Source organism: Phoxinus phoxinus (genome assembly GCF_949152265.1).
Source record: "Phoxinus phoxinus genome assembly, chromosome: 8".
Classification (NCBI taxonomy): Eukaryota; Metazoa; Chordata; class Actinopteri; order Cypriniformes; family Leuciscidae; genus Phoxinus; species Phoxinus phoxinus.
The window spans coordinates 36,149,284-36,171,115 of NC_136883.1; the positions used below are offsets into that span (position 1 = coordinate 36,149,284).

General features: G+C 36.8%; 1 protein-coding gene across 4 annotated transcripts in view; it reads right to left on the minus strand.

The window, feature by feature from the left end:
* Window positions 1-21,832, minus strand: part of kcnab1a (potassium voltage-gated channel subfamily A regulatory beta subunit 1a) — a 146,908-nt gene that overhangs the window by 111,661 nt on the left and 13,415 nt on the right. Inside the window, exon 1 of one of the 4 annotated variants that reach the window (XM_079621622.1) lies at window positions 12,968-13,435. The exons of the other annotated variants lie outside the window; for them this stretch is intronic. Within the exon in view, the coding sequence (XP_079477748.1) occupies window positions 12,968-13,203 (236 nt within the window). The 5' untranslated portion in view covers window positions 13,204-13,435. Of the gene's footprint in view, window positions 1-12,967; window positions 13,436-21,832 lie in introns of those variants that run through there. 4 annotated transcript variants of the gene reach the window in all.

Below are 21,832 nucleotides of genomic sequence, written 5' to 3' on the forward strand. Positions count from 1 at the left end.
CTCTGGGGACATCAGAGACTTATTTTACATCTTGTGAAAAGGGCATTATACCACCGCTTTAATTAATCAAAAGAGTTTTCACTTTCGCTTAAGGATATACTGTACTGTGTAAGTCTTGGGTATAGTATTTTTTTTTTTTTTTTTTTTTTTTAAAGCAAGTTATTTATATATTTTGCTGTAGTGTGTCAGTAGGAAATATCAGTTTAAATTTCCAAACATTAATTTAGCCATTAATTGTAATAATCTATCATATCATCATATTAGAGTGATTTCTGAAGGATCATGTGACTCTGAAGACTGGAGTAATGATGCTGAAAATCAGCTTTGATCACAGGAATAAATTACATTATACTATATATTCAGTTATTTTAAATGCTACAACGGAATTTAGGCATCGCAATATTTAGATTTAATAAAGATTACATTTAACAGTGTTTTATACATACACATTTTAAATATTAAATGATTAGAGTTTTTAAAGATTAATCTTAAGTGAGCATTAGATGATGGCAAATGTGCTGTTAATTGTATAATTTCTAGCTTGTTATCAAAATTGTAATGAAAACTTTGTATGTATATATTTATAAAATCATAAAATAAATATGCTAACAATGTATAATGTAATTCTTATGCTAGAAATGTATAATGTAGTCAACAGCCATTTGGTACAAGGCAGCAATGTTCAATATGTTCATATATTAATGTAATTATTATGTAATTATTATTATTATATTAATGCAGACTACCTGCTCGTAACTCAGGACTTATTAAGAAACATAAATAAAACGCCTCAAATGATAATGGTGGCATTTATTGTGTGTGTGTGTGCGTGCGTGCGTGCGTGTGTGTGTGTGTGTACTAAACTCAATCATTTTAAATGCTACAACTGAATTTAGGCATCACAATATTTAGATTTAATAAAGATTACATTTAACAGTGTTTTATACATACACATTTTAAATATTAAATTATTAGAGTTTTTAAAAGATTAATCTTAAGTGAGCATTAGATGATGGCAAATTAATACTGTATCATTTCTAGCTTGTTATCAAAATTGTAGAGAAAACTTTTTATGAATATATGCATAAAATCATAAAATAAATATGCTAACCATGTATAATGTAATTATTATGCTAGAAATGTATAATGTAGCATTTACATTAATGTAAATTAATGTAATGTAAAACAATACATTGTTAATGTCTAACAGCCATTTGGTACAAGGCAGCAATGTTCAATATGTTCATATATTAATGTAATTATTCCACAACATGATATAGTTAATTAGTCTAACTCTTGGCTGTTTACTGTTGCCAAGCAACGCCGCAGTTTGGCACATAGCAACAGAGAGTGATCACAGGTGTGCATCCAACGGGTTTGTAATGGCTTCGAATGTGGCTCGTCCAATCAGAATGTAGGCTACATTATAACAGTGTAATCTGAGGTCAGAGAGCGGGGCAAATTATTTACACACACAGATCATGCGATCTGAAGCACGTAACAGTGGACATCAGCATTTCCAGTTCGGATATTTATTCCTTTAGGAGATTTCAGTGAGATAAAAGATCTATCAGCGTTTGAATTAAACCGGATATACTATTACATCAAACACACACATCTCCAGATGTATGCACAGATTAACAAAGACATGTCCATGTTTGACAGACAGGAGATTAGGGCGAGAGGAAAGCGAGAGAAAAAGTAAACGAGAGGAGAGTGGGTGAAGCAGATTGTGTTGTCAAAGGGTGAATGAAAGGGCTGTGTGTGACGTTGCCACGGCAATGCAGAGTGGGACAGGATAAAGTAGCCCTGTGTGTGTGTGTGTGTGTGTGTGTGTGTGTGTGTGTGTGTGTGTGTGTGTGTGTGTGTGGGCGATACATATTTCCCCTCACTCCCTGCCTGACTCACAGAATACAGTAAATACTGCAGGCGTTCTCAAAGGCAATGCTCTCATCGGTCCTCTGGCTCCCTCTTGTCCCTCAGGGTTGACAGCTACAGTCACTGTCTCTCACACACACACACACACACACACACACACACACGCTGAAACACTTTATGGGACAGTAGGATAAGTGCAGTAGAAGGCTGATGAGACAGAAGCTATGTATCCATCCACATACTGTTGTCCTACTGCTAGTTTAATTGCTTCTATTGTTTCTCATTTGTAAGTCGCTTTGGATAAAAGCGTCTGCTAAATGAATAAATGTAAAATGTAAATGTAAATCTGAATTAAGTGATATCGAATGAAAAATGCCTTATGGAAACAGTAAAATTAGATTGAATTTCATGAATATCGACTCAAATGAAATGCGTTCGGTCTCATCGGATTTTATCTTGATCGATATACGGCTTATGCGATGGAAACGTTATTTGCCGAATAAATAATGAATTGCATTTTGTCTAGCAAAACTTTGTTCGCAAATGTTGTGCGATTCAGTGCGAAAATGAATGGAAACACCTTAAAATGTCTCAAATCATTTCGATATACCAATTTGATCACAAAACAGCATGTGACGTCATTACGCACAGGTTTTTATTCGCTTTAAAGCCGTTTTGATGGAAACACACTTTCACCAGCTTTATTCGCATGAGGTTTTTACCGAACTTCAGATAATTCGATTGACACGTGGATGGAAACTTAGCTAGAGAGCAAGACTGGAAGTGTGTACTTACATTAATAAGTTGAACATTATTGAATGATGGTAAAGGTGGAGCTACTCATACACTCATGTGTCGTGGTCAAAAAGTGGCTCTTCAATCTCATATTTATTTTAATATTTTCAAAAATGTGACTGGAAATCATTGAGGTTGCTATAGTTACTGCTTGTCATTAATCAACTGCTAACTACTGTACAGTAAAATGTAAGCGTGTAAGTCGTCACTGTATTATTTCACTCTAACAGTCAAATAGCTGGAACATTAAGCACTTATTTTGATAAGTAATTAACCAAGATTAAATGTTATAATACCATATTACTATTGTTATTATTATTACCAATAATTATTATTATTATTATAAAAACATCACAAGCCTTACTGAGCAATGCAAACCGCCCCTTTAAGTGTTATAGTAAGAGTTACCGTACCAGAAATTAATATTTTTATTCAGCAAGGATGCATTAAATCATATTATAGCTCAAATATATATAAACATGTAATTACAAAATATTCATATTTCAAATAAATTCTGTTCTTAGAACATAGAAAAGAAAAAGTGTATCACAGGTTTCACAAAAAATATTAATTAATTTTTCAACACTAATAATAATCATAAATGTTTCTTGAGCAGCAAATCATTGTGTTAGAATGATTTCTGAAGGATCATGTGACACTGGAGATATGGAAAGTCCCGCTTCGTCATTACATTTGAAAATAGTTGTTTAAAATTGTAATACATTTGACAATATTACAGTTTTTACTGTACTTTTTGATCAAATAAATCAAATAAATGCAGCCTTGGTGAGCAGAAGAGTCAGGAATATCTTACTGACCCCAAAATGATCAATGGTGGTTAGATGGGATCATGGGTGAAAACTCTTTATGAATGAATGAGAATCAAAATCACATTTTGCTATTGTAAACTATACAGGGACCCTCCCAACTGGCAAATATAAATATATTTAGTGCAACAAAAAGTGATATCTGACAGGCAATTTAAAGGGATAGTTCACTTTAAAATTAAAATTCTGTCATCATTTACTCACCCTCAAGTTGTTTCAAACCTGTATTAATTTATTTCTTCTGCTGAACACAAAGAAAGATATTTTGAAGAATGTCAGTAACCAAACAGTAGACTGTACCCATTGACTTCCATAGTAGGAAAAAAAAATACTATGGAAGTAAATGGGTACAGTCTACTGTTTGGTTACTGACATTCTTCAAAATATCTTTCTTTGTGTTCAGCAGAAGAAATAAATTAATACAGGTTTGAAACAACTTGAGGGTGAGTAAATGATGACAGAATTTTAATTTTAAAGTGAACTATCCCTTTAACTGTGAAAACTCACATCATTAGTGTACATGCAACCAAGTAAAGCGAGACCATTAAGAGTTATATCGCCCCCTGTTGGTGAACAGTTACAACTGCTCTTGTAGTTTACTTACTGCAGTGTTTGCCACACACACACACACACACACACATCCATCACTGCGCAGGTAGTAGAAAATATACGGTTACCGCCAATCCCTCCATCAATCTCCATCTGCTCATTAAGACCTTCTGATGAGGCTCTATGAAGATTAATTGCCTTTTATGGATGTTGAAAAGAGATTTGGGGGTCTAGTATTTCTCTCTCAGTTTGTTCAAAGTGTTGGATGCTGACGCCAGGTATCTGAAGGATCTGTCTTTGCCTGAGGTGAACCTGTCGTGTGTGTGTGTGTGTGTGTGTGTGTGTGTGTGTGTGTGTGTGTGTGTGTGTGTGTGTGTGTGTGTGTGTGTGTGAACATCTCAATTACCACGAGACGGTCAGACGGTTTGGTTAATAATTAAATGCAGGAGGTTTGAATGTCAAAACAGTGACAGAAAGCTTTAATAAAGTTGAAATAGTAATGAGCTACAAAGCAGATGATTGGAAAATACCACAAACACAGTGGCATCCGATCCTTGTTGGATTACATAAGGTCTGTGCGTCTGCTCTCGTGTTTATGTGGCGGAGGTATGTAAATAAAGGACTGTTCCCATAAAGTCATGGAGAAGGAGAGAGAGGAATGTCAAAGAGAGAGACACGGAGCGATCCGCCAGCTTTTACGTGATCTGAACCTGACGGCTGCATTATTGATCATGTTTAAAACCCGATGCCATGATCACATCACTAGCAGACATTCCTCCAACATCATTGCTTACTGAGCAACATCTAGTCAGCATTGTTACTGGACAAAGACAGTGCTATCTAATCACGTTGTTAATAGTTCTTAATACAAGATCCTTTACTTCGCATCTCATACACACACACACACACACACACACACACACACACACAGTACCATTCTCAAAGAAGTCACTTGATTTTCATTCTTTGATAGAACAGCATTTATCTGAAATAGAAATCTTTTGTAAACATTACAAATGTCTTTACTATAACTTTTAAAGGGGACCTATTATGCAAAATTCACTTTTACATGGTGTTTGAGCATAAATGTGTGTTGGCAGTGTGTGTACACAACTACCCTATAATGGTAAAAATCCACCCACTCCTATTTTTTAATCCCCATAAATCATAAGCAGTGTCTCAGAACGAGCCGAATGTGACGTCACATAACACAGGCTCCGCCCACAACTGGTGACTGACTCCGCCCTATTCACTTAGCCCCGCCCCTCCGTGAGCTGTACACACAGTCCGTCATGTTTATCTCCTCGACGGATGCATTAACAGCAGCGTTCAAGAAAGAAATGACAACAGTCAAGAAAGAAATGTATTCTTATTAAAGCTGCTAAAGTTATTCAGTCAATAGCAGGGAGTTATTATCTGTAGTTTGAATCATATTAACAGCAGTAAGTACTGTATATTACACTGCTTTCACTTTAAAGGGGACATATTATGCCCTTTTTTACAATTTGTAATATAAGCCCCATGTTGTATGCAGCAAATATAGCAGTAGGTACTGTATATTACACTGTTAATATGATTCAAACAACAGAGAATAATAAGCAGCTTTAATAAGAATATATTTCTCTTTTTGAATGCTGCTGTTAAATGCTCTGTCGAGGAGATAAACATGACGGACTGTGTGTGTATATAGCTCACGGAGGGGCGGGGCTAAGCAAATAGGGTGGAGTCAGTCACCAGTTGTGGGCGGAGCCTGTGTTATGTGACGTCACATTCGGCTCGTTCTGAGACACTGCTGTGAATGTCTGTGAATGTAAAAAGCATGGAAATAAATCACGTGTATATTAGATCTGTGTATTATTTACATGCTTTTTACTTTGAACTTTGTGTGTTTTTGACATAACCTTCTGTGTATTTGACAGGTTAAGCGCAATAAGACAAGAAAGAGATCTTAGTTTAATACTCACGGGACGCACCGCCTGACATCCAGCTTTCTGAGCACGTCCTTCGGATGTGTGTGCTCAGAAAACCATATAACAGAAGTTTAAACTGAGTCTGATATGGCTTTAAAAACACATGGAGATAAAAAACTTTCATGATGAAAAGAACCGCGATAGAGATGATAATCAAAACCGAACAGATGTTTTCGTTTTTGGCAGAGAGTCCGAGGCACGAGCTGTAAAAGCTCCGCCCTCTTCTGGAAGCTAATTTGCATTTAAAGATACATGCACGAAAATACATGTTTTTTCTTCACTCAAAAATTGTCATTTACAATATGGTCAAATAAATGATCTGTGGGGATCACAACTTCACAGACACATTCTGGGGACACTTGAGACTTATATTACATCTTGTACAACCTTGTAGGTTGCTTAATAAAAGTTTTTTCTTTTTTTTTAAACATCTTATTGACCTCAAGCTTTTGAATGGTTGTGTCGATTTCCATAGTTTAATGGTGATGCATTTACAGGGCTGGGTACAAATTCACATTTCATCATTAGATTTTATGCACAAGCTCTCGATTTGATTTTGACATTTAATTATTTTATAGTGAATCAGAATCAAATCACATATGCGTTATAAACTTGCGGCTGCTGTAAATTGACTGTATACAGAACCAACCAACTTGGTACATTACTAAATTATTAATTTAACCTCTGAGGACAACTTTATAGATGTATATCCTTAGCATAAATATTTAAAGTATAATGTTATTCGATTGTAAGCATATGATATATTCTCTTATCTTACTTTAATGTTTAGACACACTATAAAGCTTTCTCATGCAGTATTAAGGAAGTCATTAAGCTACATTCAAATCCAATGAATCCGACTTTCTATTACATTTTTAGAGTGGAATAAGCACCGCAGCCATTAAATATTCACTTGGATATCTCTAAAACTCATTAGGGATGACATTATGTTGGCTTACAAGGCAGTTTTGAAATCAGTTTCCTTAAATGGTGCCTTTAAACGCTGCAGTTAAGTCATTGTCAGCGCAGTGAGGCAGAGACTGTTTCTAAATCAACCTGTGGCTCTGTTTGCTGGAGCGGCCCAACGTGTAAACTTCTGGCCTAACCAGTGGCATGAGTTTGGCCGTGACAATGGAAGATGTGCGGGGGAGGGTTTGGGGAAACGGTTTGGATTAATTTTACAATTCTGTTTGGTGCTGCTAGAGCCGCATAGATTGCAGACCTCACCTTTTAAGGCGAGACACTACAGATGAATACGGAATTTAAAAAAAATTAATAGATATCACCATGAAACTTCCTCAGTTGATTACTTACACAAGTTTATAAAAAAAATGTATTACAAGTTTTTTATATTTGTATGTTTAATTATGTAAATTAGGCATTATCTCATTAAATATGCGCACGTTTGCATATATTTTCGGTAGATAGATCTGAACATATGATAAAAGCCAGGTGCAAAATTCTTTTTTCATTTTGTTTACACTCAAGATGAAAAAATAATTTCAGAGGGGATATCTCTTCAGGACGTTTCAGGATATATGCTTTCATTACCTAGGAAATCAAAATATACTGCCTTAAAAAAATCTAATTTCGACATATTTTTTTTATTAAAATGTCACATAAATCAGGCCAGGAATGATTTATTAACAAATCCCTCTGAAAACATCTTCAGAATACTGCTAAGTGTATAACTGGAAAGTTTGGTGTACATAGATGCTATATAGACTGAAGATGTTTATACTTTTTGTACTATTCACATGGTCAATTTCTACATGGTCAATTAAAATGAAAGCACGCTTTTGATGGACAAAATCATTTTTGATGGAAAAAATATTATTTCACACTTAAGTGCCCAAAATGCACAGAATAAACATATCTAGTGAGTTTTAACAAGAACTGGAGTAGGCAAACAAAAGAAAACGAAGACTTAAAAATATTTATAGAAAATTTACCTATAGGTTTTTCAAATTTTATTTAATAAATATATATTTTCCCCCCTTCAAAATCTCTCTTTTTTGCTCTCCTCCACCACCACCCCCTCGCCCCCCAAAAGAATTGAGGTTTGTATCGAATCGTGGGTCAAAAATCGTGATACGAACTGAATCGTGGGTTTGGTGTATCGTTACAGCCCAAGTAAATATGCTTTCCATTGAGATGAATGAAGCGAAGACATCATAAAGGATGTATTATCTCAGAACTGACACTACTTGTCTTATTTCAGAACAGTAAGGCCCCGTTCACACCAGATGCGTTTTTCAGGTTCGAAAGCACGAGCGTTTTTTATGTTGCTAGGCAACGACCGAAACAGCTGTCCTGTCAGTCAAGTAAACGTCAAATCAGCTTTTTATTTACTTTCTGTTAACATTGTGGTAGTTACAGTCCGTGAAGTCGTTAGCTCCTGGTAACCCGCGAGAGCACCACAAGTTGATCCTCCATCATCGCACTCTCCGGGCGTTCAAAGCAACTGTAGCTGTCATCACCACAACGGAAGCCCCGCCTCTCCATTCATTCGATTGGACAGTGAAAAAAAAAACGCGATGACGTCGGAAGCTTTTTCCGCTCGGAGTTGATTTTTTTTTCTGCTTCTAAAACGAAAAAAGAAAAAGTTTTTTTTCCAACTTTTTTAAACTTAAAAAAAAGAAAGTTCAACTTCAACTTTCAAAAACAAAAACGCGTCAGGTATGATTGGAGCCACACTGCATGTTTCAAGGCACTTCAGTGGGCCTTTAAGATGGCCGACTCACTGATCAGTCAGTGCCCTGACTACTGAACTAGGGATCTGATTGAGACGCACCCCATGACCCTGCCTCTCCCTTCAGGCCCGTAAGAGACTCAGTGTCACAGGTTTATCCCTTATCTAATTGCAAGGGCAATTAAGTATTTAATGAGGACACCTGGTGATCGTTCCTCAATCATTTATCAGCTTTCCAGGATGAATAAATTATCAGGGACTGGCAGATTTCTTGGAGATTTCGAAACTGGCCCATTTAGCAAAGTTTGTGTTGAGGCCATGCAGGATCGTGAAGAAGACATTTAAGGCGGAGAGAGGTGATAGGAGGCCATTTCTCTGGTTTCTGTTTCTGACAATTCAACTTTGGCTAAGCCCCGCCCCCCTTAGTTACTGTTGCTACGTCCGTCAACTTCATCTGGGCTCTGGTTTGGTATCAACATGGCTTATGCTGTGACGGCTCTTCCTGCTGAAATTTTATCAAACTTTTATAAAGCAGCAAATAAAGTGTCCGATAGAAGTAGGCAGAAGGGGCTGCAGTGTGCGTTCGAAGGCTATATTCAAGACATACCGGTGAAACGCAAGCAACAACAAGGCATCCAAATAGAGGCAAAAGCATAACGGTCACAGTCAAAACATGAACCACAGCATATCCTAATGGAGACGGAGGCTGGGACTCACAATATCAGGAGCAACACTGTTCATGCAAAGCTGGGTAGGTCTCTATTCACTTCTATAATCGTTATAACAAAGCAACTGGACTACGCGAGTATAAAGTTGTATTTATTAGCAGCGTGTGCTAGCGTATCAACAATTAGGGTAGAGAACCGAAATCATAACATAAAACTGTCTAACTAGTATAACTTCACAGTAAGGTTAAAACACAAAAGTGAGCTTGTTGATCTTGAGGGGTTTCGCTGACTGAGGACGTCCACACAGTTTAATCCAAAGACGACACTTGTCAGGATTTGACTTCGGTTTTGGGAAGGGAAAAAAACAGACACCCCCTCCAACCTCTCTGGGAAACGTGTATCTGTGTTACAAATGCCCCAGGCACAACGTTTAACCGTATTTCTGATAAAACTACGACGGTAATAGCCTGCCGAGACCAAAAATATGAGACGCCTGTGTTAAAGTCAATGGAGCGCTGTGAAAAAGTGTCGGACCTCTGTGTGAGCTCGTTCTTGGCTGCGCTGTGATTGGTCAATCTACATTCTAGGGTGTGGCTTAGCCAAAGGCGAATTGAGAGTGTGTGTATTTGGTAGGGCCGTTTTCTTGAAGCGGACAAGTTTACTTTATTTAGTGACACAGTGTAGTAAAACTCGAAAAACAATATCCCACCACTGACCTGCAGAACCATAAGTCAGGCCGAAACCACAACTACCGGTACAACCCAATCCCCTGAGCAGAATTCAGAGTCATAATTAAATGAACTGATGACAGAAAATAGATCAAATAGATTATGCCCCAAAGTTATTTCCAGTCAATATTATGCACTGCATTCCCTGAACTGACAAACGGATATTAATCACTAGCATTACTTGTCCATAAAAGTGTATAGCAACACCACGCTGGCCCATAAATGTTCAACATGTAGTAGATGTTATGGTTATGTCCTATAAAAGTTTTTCCGCAGGCCTTTGGACGTAAATCAGTGCACTTGGCAGCCGCGAGAGATTGTAAATGCTTCATTTTCTGTTAGTGTTGTGGATCTGAGATGCCTGGAAGTGCACCGTGACCTCCCTGTGGGACCGTTTCCAGCCATCGACGTGCAATTTTGACAGTACAACAGGATGAGGTCATTGGACTTATTGGGTTTGAGGTCAGCCGTTAACAACACGTCACTGACTGACAGGCCATGATGTTCTCGTGGTCTGGATGAAACCCTTGTTTAAGCAAGCCACCAAATGGGACATGGCCCTGTCTATTCATTTATACAAATATAAGAAATTCAATTCATACGTATAATAACTTGAATACAGCTCTTCTGTGGTCAACACATTTTTAATTTCTGAATTAATGCCACACTGTATATAAAAAATTATTTTAAGTAAAAAATGTCAGGGTGATACAACTATGCTGAAGAAAAGCATTCTGTAAAAAATGTTTGACAGCTTGTTAAAAAAAATTTTTTTGTACTTTTTAATTGAAATATTTTGGTTGAGATGTGCATACTCGCATGCATTGAAGGTGTTAGGAAAATGTTACATTTTACTTGATGGTTACACCAAAATAAATATAAATGTTTCTATGAATCCAACATGAATACATGAAGAGTACATTTAGAGAAATTAGCAAATTTTTAAGCTTTATTTTTATAAAAGATTTTTCCTTTTCTTTATTATGGACACTCTTATGTCATATGGTGCAACTCCTAAAAAAAAGTCATGATATGTATTAATAATAAATGGTTTTTATTAATAATGTGCACACTCAGATGTATTTAAGGTGTAAGGAATTTTGGTAATTAACTTTTATTTACACCACAACACTTTAAATGTACACTTTTTCTATGAAACCAACATGAATACAAAGAGTACATTCAAAGAATGTGGACACTTTTACATGTCCATGCTTATTTGTTTGTAGAAAAAGCTGAAAGAGAGAGAGAGAGTTACGATAAATGACCTTCATGCGGTTCAAAAGAGTGCAATAGACAGTTTAAAGTCCAGTCCAATACACTATTGCTGAACCATACGCCCTCCAGCCCTGTTAAAACACCATATGTTATTTGAAAGTAGAGCAACCCTGTTATGTCAGAGTCTTCCTTGACAGCGACTCGGACCATATGTCCACTTGCAACCTAGAGGACCAACTTGAAGCCCAATACAAACCACCATGTTTGATCTATTATCTGTTTGTCCGAAACACGTGTGTGACAAAACTATCTCATGATGTCACTGCTTTTCCAGTAATGAGACCCATGGGGAACTCTTCACCCCAGAGAGGACAGCCAAAACCATCAATCAAACCACTAATAAATTGATAGGCTAATAAAAGCTAGTGTAAATCCTTAGTTATTAGCCATCCAGCAAGCTTTAACACCATCCACGTCAACCAGGAACATTTTGACGTTTGACCACCAGCTGAACTTCAATCCATTCAATCCAACCGTCTCCATTTACTTTGCATTGTCATTTTTGCCTCCTCGTCATTTCTTGCTTCTAACTAAAGACAGAAAAATGCCTAAAAGCTGCTGTGTGACGAGATGTACAGCAAACAAGCTAAGAAACCCAGAAATAAGTTTTTTTAAGCTGTCGACCCCAAAAAATGCGCGTCTAAGGACTTAAAAGTGGACGCTGGCTGGAACAAATGGGCAATTTGTGGGATCCTGACACTCAGTATGCACTACAAACACAGTTACGTGTGCAGTGAGTTAAACATTTGGTCACTGGTGAGTCAAATATCCAAATGTCAGTTTTATATATTATATTTCTGTAAGATAAGCGATCCTGTGTTGCCGATTACTGTCTCCTCCAGCGGGCGTACGCTAGTTCTCAGAGTAACTCAGACACGTTACGCTCGGTCTCAACTGCCTGATCCACTTTTATGTCCCTAAACACTCATTTTTTGGGGTCGACAGATAATAAAAACGTATTTCTGGGTTTCTTAGCTTGTTTGCTGTACACCTCGTCACACAGCAGCTTTTAGAAATTTTTTAGACCTTTTGTATCGTACCATGCCGCACAATTCCTTGAGCAGGCGCTGGATTGATCTACAGCAATGGTTGTAGTTTTCTGAGCAATTCTGTAACTTTATAGTTCCTGTCTCCAAGGATGAATCGCTTCTGTTGCAGCATCTTTGGATAAAATCGTCCGTTAAATTAACAAAATACCAGTAGAAATCAGAGCTTTTGACTCGGGGCAATCACTGTTCCTGATTTCCCTGTGGAAGCTTATAAAAAAATGTGCAGAATGGTAATGATGAGAACAATGAAAAACATCTTCGTCGTCCTCTGGTATCTGACAACGTCACTCAGAAGAGAACACAATATATAACCACATGTGGGCGAAAAGAGGAACAGGAGTTTAAAAAGACACTTTCCTCCCACTCTCAGCACTTTTTTTGATAAGTTCATTTAATAACAACCATTAAAGAGATCTTTGAATAAATCCAAAAGGCAAATAACAACAAGTAAACTCAAAATCCAAACACAGAATGAGGAAATCAAATGAAATCCCAAAGACAGTGTGCTTTACTCAGTGTGTGTGTGTGTGTACCTGTAGGCCATGCCAGTCCTGGCTCGGACCGAATCCTGCAATGAGAGTGTGTGTACGTTGAGGAACTCCTCCAGATGTTTTATCTCCACCTGAGAGTTTGAGCGCAGACACACGAGCGGAGGATAAAGTTTTCCTCCGGCGTTCTGCTTCCCACAGCGACTCGGACCTCTCTCCTTCTGCAAACCCTTCTGCTTTGGAGTGGGGATATCAGGACAAGTGGCTTTATACAAGTACATCTCTCTCAGTCACGTCCATACACTGTCCAAGCAGGCCTTCGGGAAAACAAACTTCTCCTGTTTCTTCAGTACTTATCCCACACAACAACCTGGATGTCTTATTTAGTCAAGTTTCCGGAAATATCCTCTGATTGAATTTCTCTCTGTTCACCGTCTTGTCAGTTACACATCTGACTGCAGTCGATCGACTCTTGGTTTCACTCTCTAATAAACACCATGGGAATCTGGGACATTTTCCCTGCCTGTAACTCTCCCTCCATCCCTCCCTCCCCCTGCTCTCCCACCCTTCCCATCTCAGTCGCTCCACCTCTCTCTCCCTCCCTCTTTCATCCCCTATCCTTCTTTCATGCCTCCACAGATACAGTCGACCTCTGACCCTCGGCTAGTGCTGGAACTACAACTTTGACATCATCTCATTCCCACAATCCTCTGAAACAGACATGAAGACTTTCTTTCCCATATCTAGATATATATCAGAGCATGCTTGATCATCCCAGGCCGAATCCCATGGAGACGAGCCAACAAACACACACAGTAATCCATAGACTCTGACAAAGTCATACACATATCACAGATTTAGGAGAGACAGAAAAGTCCACGGCGAAGCATTGACGGATAGCTGTGTGCATTCAGGGCTAGAGCCGGTGGAAAACTGGTCATCTACAGAGGTGTAGTTGTCAGTTATGCTTTTGTTTGTTTATTTTTAAGAGTCCTATAAATAACCCGGATGAATGTTCACACTTGCAGGACTTTCCCAAGAGCACAGAGGTCATGAATGAGAACAGATCACTTACTCTCTGCCATCACAGCCTAAACCCAGAGCAGGATTGATCCCTGATCAATAGGGATTTATTGTGCAATAGGGGTGTATAACGGTACATGTATCTGTCCTGAACCGTCATGATATGGACGTCACGGTTCGGTGCATACAGTCAGACGACGAATACAGTCAGTCACAGGCGATACACACTCCAGTCCAGAAGGGGGCTCACGTGGTAATGCAACAGTGTTTGCTAACAGCCACAACAGGAAAAAGTGCAGAAGAAGAGGAGATCCAGGCATCAAACCAAACCAAGGGCTGCATCCCAATTCGCCTACTTATACTACGCCCTAAAAGAATGTACTCGTTTTGTGAAGAAAAAGTACATACTTTTGAGTGTGTAGTAAAACAGTAGGCAAGCTTTGGGACACACTACTTCGTCATCTTTAACGGACAGATCTGTGTGCATCCGGTCAGTAAACTGCCCTGTCAATCATCTTGTCACAGTTAAAATCCTCCATTCAATCTAATTTAATTTCCTACCGTTTCGGAGAGAAATGCAGAAACACGTTCATCTGCCAGTCGCAGGTCTGTCATGCGGAGACTCTCCTCGTGTTTTTGCAATTTGAATGTAATGATGCATTTAAAAGTTAATGGCTAAACGTGTCTTTACAAAAGTTCATAATGCTGCTGCAGATGCAATATAATGTGGAGAACATTGAATAAATACATTTTCATCAGGTTAGATACTGATAATGAATCACTCAAACCCCTTTATCTAAACCTCTCTACATAACCGCCGGACTCGCGCGTCCACCATGTCTGTAGTTTTCTTTAACACTTTTCACTCGTGTTTGTAGTTGTAACCGAATCCTCGCCCAACGCGCGATGGGTTGTTGGCAATATTAGCCGTTAGCGAGCGCATCGATCTGCACTTCGGATTCTGACCGGAAATAGTAGACCATCTGGGTCTCTTATAGGAACACTTATTTCAACATACTACGATTTGGGACGTACTAATTCTACTTTCGAATACTATTTAGGACGGATAGTATGTGAATTGGGACGCAGCAAAGAGTTCAGACGGCACGCAAGAGCTAGCTAGTATCCTATATGCTGAGTTTCCATTCATTTCTGTGACGCACTCCACAAACTTGGAAAGAAAACTGGGACGGCAGAAAGCAGATGTTTGTTTTACAATGTTTTCTTATATTGTGAGAGTTCAGAAATAAAAAAAGACCCTTTACAGTTTCTAATGATGTATTACTCTTATATGACCATAAAAGATGGAGTTGTTTCCAAGTCCCAAAGTCCAGTGATGAAATATGCGTTGAATATGCATATCAGCCATTACATTTAAAAATTGATAAACAATAATAATTTTATATGTGAGAAGAAAAAGACTGGAAACACATTAAACTTGCACTACAATGTAGAAAACCAAGTTAGTTGAACTGTCAATAAACAAATATCTGAACACATAGTTCCAACAATCAGAATCAAGCTGTGCAATAAACTATATATAACCAGGAAGACACAGGACACTCTTTTTATGAGTTGGCCATTCATTGTCCATGTTTAAGCGATCATTTCTGCTCCATTTCTACAGCACAAATGATCAGCGCCTGTGCTTGAGATGCATAAATGCGGGAGAGTTGTATCTAACAAGCCTCACATTTATTTCCCATTAAAGATAATCGTCTGCAATTGCATTGCTGTTAGGATTAAATGATCAGAACACCACTGGGAGAGAAGGAAGTACTTCAGGAGTGAAGGCCGCTGGTGGTGTCATATATGTCCTGCAACTCACAGCTCTTGTTGTTATTAAATCTGATCTGCGTGAGACTCATTATTACTGAACACTTGCAACTTATTAGCGCTTTAATGTTAACAGCTTGAGAAGAAAGAAATTCGTGTTGTACTGCTGATGGATGCCGCCATAAACATAAAACTATTAATAAAAGACACAAAATGATCAGATCACTTTGGCAGAATCCCTCTGTAGTTTAAAGGAAAGCGAGTCATTATAAACGTTAATTGGTAAGCTATATCCAGACATCCCGTCTACTCCATATCCAGTGTTTCTAGGCCACTGAAATCCCAAAACAAGATTAAAATAATTGATCAACAGTGCTGGCTGTGATTATCTGATCAGAAGTATTCTGGATTATGTAATCATATTCCAAAAATTAAGATTACATTACATTTTAATATAGTGTGTACATTCAAATAAAGTGTAACCCTTTTGTCCCATACATTTAGAAGACATTTTAGTACAAACGGTATTCATGAAAACATTCGTACACAGATTTCACGCACAAATTTTGCATATGCAAAACTACCTCTAAGTATTGAGACTTTTAAAAACGCACTAAAAATATTTCTTTTTAGGAGAACTTATGACTTGTAACTACTATGTCTATTTGTATTTTATATTGATGTTTTTAAAATGCATTTATGATATTAACTGTAGCACTTTGAGATTTGCTCCAAATGTAAAGTGCATTACAAATAAAATATATTATTATTATTATTATATGCGCAGTTAATGAAACTCACTGTTTCTTAAAACGTACTTTAGAAATAATGTTTACTTAAGATAAGTGCATCATTCACTTAATTAAAAAAAATGTTTTAAAGCAAGGCTATAATAAGTGTGTCATAGACTTGGCAGATCCATCTCCCCTATCAGAGTTTAATTTTCTCACTGCAACCACTTTAATATCCTCCTTAATGGCCTTTTATTGATTTCTCCCTGCAGGTATTAAAACTTAAGGAATTAAGATCAGTAACAAAAATGTCTCCTGAAGAATACAGGCTTAATAACACAAAACATAATTCATAAATTCACCCAATACTGGAAAACCGAATAATCTGTGAACAAATAATTTATATTACAAATAAAATGATGAACATGACCAAAAAAATAATAATTAACTAATGCACTATACCATGTCAAAGTCTTATTTTGCTGCATAAACACGCCAGGAAAATAAAATAAAAATTAATAAATTCAATAATCAATAATGGCGACAAAAAAGTGAACTAGGTATTTGGCTTCATGTTTCAAAATAATATACTACAATTTTTCATTAATACATCCAAAGTGAATATTTCTAGTTATTTATAAATGCTGACTGTCATTGTAATTATGAAGCATGTAGTGAATAAGCATGAAACATCTCTCTGCCTGTCTCAAGACCCATTTCAACAGAAACATTTTCAGCTTTAAGAGAAACAGAATAAAACAGGACCATGGTTTTGGCATAATACAGCTGTGGGCCTCCGGCTTCAAACCCATTAGCCTTTTCTGCATGCTTCATTTTCTTTAAGACATTAAAAGCCAAATCAGCTCAAGGTCAGGCTGCCAGAAGAGGGACAGACAGATGAACACTGTGTATGACAGGATTTGGGGTGGAACAAACATCCCAAAAGAGAATTAGAAACTAAATTCACTCAAAGACTCACAAAAAAAAAAAAAAAAAAATCCCAGTTTTGGCATTTATGTGGCGGGGAATATCTAATAAACCAGCCAAAGCTGTATCATGAACTATTTGTTGAAACAAATAAGACTAATGTTGATGTAGAGTACAGCTATAAATGAATGTGAAGAGTATAGCTCGGATAATTCGGTCTTAAAAGAATTTGATGAGAATTTATATTGAAATCTCTTACTTCTGATTGAAGACTTTATGGAGAAGTCCCAACTGACTCTCATTGCGGTTTATGAGAAATAACTAGATTATTAAAGTGATAGTTCACCCAAAACTTATATATATTCACCATCATGTCGTTCCAAACCCTTAAGACTTTCGTTCATCTTTGGAACACAAATGAAGATATTTTTGATAAAATCTGAGCCAGATTTGTACTCTCCATTGACAGTCTACGCAACTACCACTTTGACGCTTCAAAAAGTTCATAAAAACAAATCCATATGAATTGAGCGTTTTATTCCAAATTTTCTGAAGATATTAGATCGCTTTATATGATGAACAGATTGAGTTTAGGCTTCTGTCAATAGAGGAACAGAAAGCTCTCAGATATCATTTAAAATATCGTCATTTGTGTTCTGAAGATGAACGAGAGTCTCAAACGGCGCGCGGGTGAGTAATAGAGAGCCTAAGCCCCGCCCCTCCGCTTCCGGCTCATGGGACCTTATTTCGGAAAAAATATGCATGGTAGTCAATGGCGAGAGACAACTTATCTTTTTATTCCGTCTGAACTGTGCCCTGAATTACACATATGATGTTTGTCAATTTAAAAGATAATTATGAAAGTCAAGAAAGTCGCAGTTTGTCAATTGAAAATCGCTCAATGAACTACATCTCTCGTCTCGCACTATACGTCACCGTTGCTCGTGTGTGTGCAGTCTGGTACAACACACTCCGGCATCACGGCGTAACGTTACGATTATAACGTAAGACTATAGAAAACATGACAGACGTTTGCTTCAGTAAAGTTAGCTTCAGTAAAGTTAGCTTTAGTAAAGTTAGCTTCTGTAAAGTTAGCTTCAGTAAAGTTAGCTTCAGTAAAGTAAGCTTCTGTAAAGTTAGCTTCAGTAAAGTTAGCTTCTGTAAAGTTAGCTTCAGTAAAGTTAGCTTCAGTAAAGTTAGCTTCAGTAAAGTTAGCTTCTGTAAAGATAGCTTCAGTAAAGTTAGCTTTCATTAAAGTTAGCTTCAGTAGAGTTAGCTTCAGTAACGTTAGCTTCAGTAAAGTTATCTTCAGTAAAGTTAGCTTCAGTAAAGTTAGCTTCAGTAAAGTTAGCTTCAGTAAAGTTAGCTTCTGTAAAGATAGCTTCAGTAAAGTTAGCTTCAGTAGAGTTAGCTTCAGTAAAGTTAGCTTCAGTAAAGTTAGCTTCAGTAAAGTTAGCTTCAGTAGAGTTAGCTTCAGTAGAGTTAGCTTCAGTAAAGTTAGCTTCAGTAAAGTTAGCTTCAGTAAAGTTAGCTTCAGTAAAGTTAGCTTCAGTAAAGTTAGCTTTAGTAAAGTTAGCTTTAGTAAAGTTAGCTTCAGTAAAGTTAGCTTTAGTAAAGTTAGCTTCAGTAAAGTTAGCTTCAGTAAAGTCAGCTTTAGTAAAGTTAGCTTCAGTAAAGTTAGCTTCAGTAAAGTTAGCTTCAGTAAAGTTAGCTTCAGTAAAGTTAGCTTTAGTAAAGTTAGCTTTCATTAAAGTTAGCTTCAGTAAAGTTAGCTTCGGTAAAGTCAGCTTCAGTAAAGTCAGCTTCAGTAAAGTTAGCTTCAGTAAAGTTAGCTTCAGTAAAGTTAGCTTCAGTAAAGTTAGCTTCAGTAAAGTTAGCTTCAGTAAAGTTAGCTTCAGTAAAGTTAGCTTCAGTAAAGTTAGCTTCAGTAAAGTTAGTTTCAGTAAAGTTAGCTTCAGTAAAGTTAGCTTTAGTAAAGTTAGCTTCATTAAAGTTAGCTTCAGTAAAGTTAGCTTCGGTAAAGTCAGCTTCAGTAAAGTTAGCTTCAGTAAAGTTAGCTTCATTCATTGAGAGAAAAGGTATGACGTCACATGTGCGCCTTTTGGGTCTGTAGTCTTTGTAATTACGTATTTTCACAGTCTTACACCTCAACAGTTTTACATCAAACTGCGACTTTCTTGACTTTAAAATGTATCTTTTGAATTGACAAACATCATATGTGTAATTCAGGGCACAATTCAAACGAGATCAAAATATTAGTTGTCTCTCGCCATTGACTACCATACAATATTTTTCCGAAATAAGGTCCCATGGTATAAGGTCCACCGGAAGGGGAGGGACTTAGGATCTCTATTTCTGGGATTCTGTTGGCTAAAGAGCTTCTCGTTACACTGCCACCTACAGGTTTGGCATGCTCTTGACGGCATATACACGGTTCGTGTAAACAAACACTTTTCTAAAAACTGACAGGTGTGCACAATGTTATTTTTGAAAACTGCGAACAGTGAAATGTCCGTTTATGAAAATAGCCGTCCACGTGTAAACGGGGCCTTAGACAGGAACTGAAAAGACACCAGGCCAAAAACAAACTCTAAACATGAATGAACAAACTCAAAATTTGACAAATTATGATATTAAATTATATTATAATAAGTAATAATGACATACAAAGAATAATACTGTCAATTCAGGGCACAATTCAAACAAGATCAAAATATTTGTTGTCTCTCGCCATTCACTACCATACAATATTAGATTTTTCCGAAATAAGGTCCTATGGTGGTCCACCGGGACTTAGGCTCTCTATTGATGACAGAATTTCATGTTTGTGTGAACGAACCCTTTAAAGAGAAATCTCCTGTGGGAGATGTGTGATGTCAGTGTGTGCACAGGTGAGAATGTGGGATATTCAGGGATCTCGAGGGTCAAAGGCTTGACACGCTCAGGTTTCAACATAACTCATTATCATTCAGAAAGTAAGACAGAACGAAGACGTGCGCTAAGAATAGAGATCATGTGTATACATACTTTCCCATAGATGATCAAATTCTATAATTCACAGGACAGCTGAGAATCACAGCCTTTCTTCAAACCTTTCTCAGGTCAACGACCTCTTGTAAAGAGACACTGAACAGGGATGGTAATAATAAGTGTTGAGTTTAACACTTCATCTTTATATTTCCATATTACTGTACACTGCTCTTCAAGATTTTGGGTACAGTAAAAAAAAAGTGGTTTGTTTTTGAAAGTATCTTATGTTCACTAAAGCCACATTTATTTGATAAAAACACACTGTAAAAATATATTTTCATGATTTGTTATCACAACTTTGTATCTTTTGTCAAATCAACTTCGATCACTAATGTGTGAAGATAACATAATATTTTGAGTTTCTGTTTATTAAACCATTCTTCTTCATTGTATTAACTAAAATTTTTAATTACAACGAGCTCAAAATGTTAAGGTAACTTGCTTTAAGTTAAACCAAATTTTTTTTTTTTTTTTTTACAGTGTACAGCAAAAACAGTACTATTGTAAATTATTAAAATTTAGTGTGAATATTATGGTCAAATGTAATTTATTCCTGTGATCAAATCTGATTTTCAGCATCATTACGCCAGACTTCAGTGTCACATGATCCTTCAGTTGCTCAAGAAACATTTATGATTATTATCAATGTTGAAAACTATTTGTGGAAATTATGATTCTTTTTTTCAGGATCTTTTGATGATTAGAAAGTTCAAAAGACAGCATTTATTTGAAATTATATTTGCCTTTATTGTCATTATTTAATGCATCCTTGCTGAATAAAAGTATTAATTTCTTTAAAACAAACGTACTGATCCCAAACATATAAATGGTGGTGTGTATATGCTTTGTTACACTGATTTGGGAGTGTAGCACTTTCATAACTTTATCTTTGCCTGAAAAATGCATTTATATTGTATATTTGTCTAATGCATATTTTCATTTTATTCACAAACATTAGATCAAACAATAATTGCAGTGCCCGACCGATTTGTTTTTAATTAACAAATATCAGTCAGCAATAGCTTATTAAAACACACACCCAGGTTTTCATTAAATTAGTGCATCACACACACACACACACACACACACACTCACACACACGCACACACACACACACACGCGCGCACACACACACACACACAACAGCAATAAAAACCCATGTGTTTGTTTTCTTACAATATTAAGAAGCACGTGAGAGACACAGATAAAGATATTATGTATTACTTACAATTTGGGAGGGTCAGCGAAGCATTTTCATAACTTTATCTTTGCTTGAAAAAATACATAATCTTTGTCTAATGCATATTTTCATTTTATTCACAAAAATCTGATCAAACAATAATTGCAGTGCCCGACCGATTTGTTTTTAATTAACAAATATCAGTCAGCAACAGCTTATTAAAATATATGTAACACGCATTTA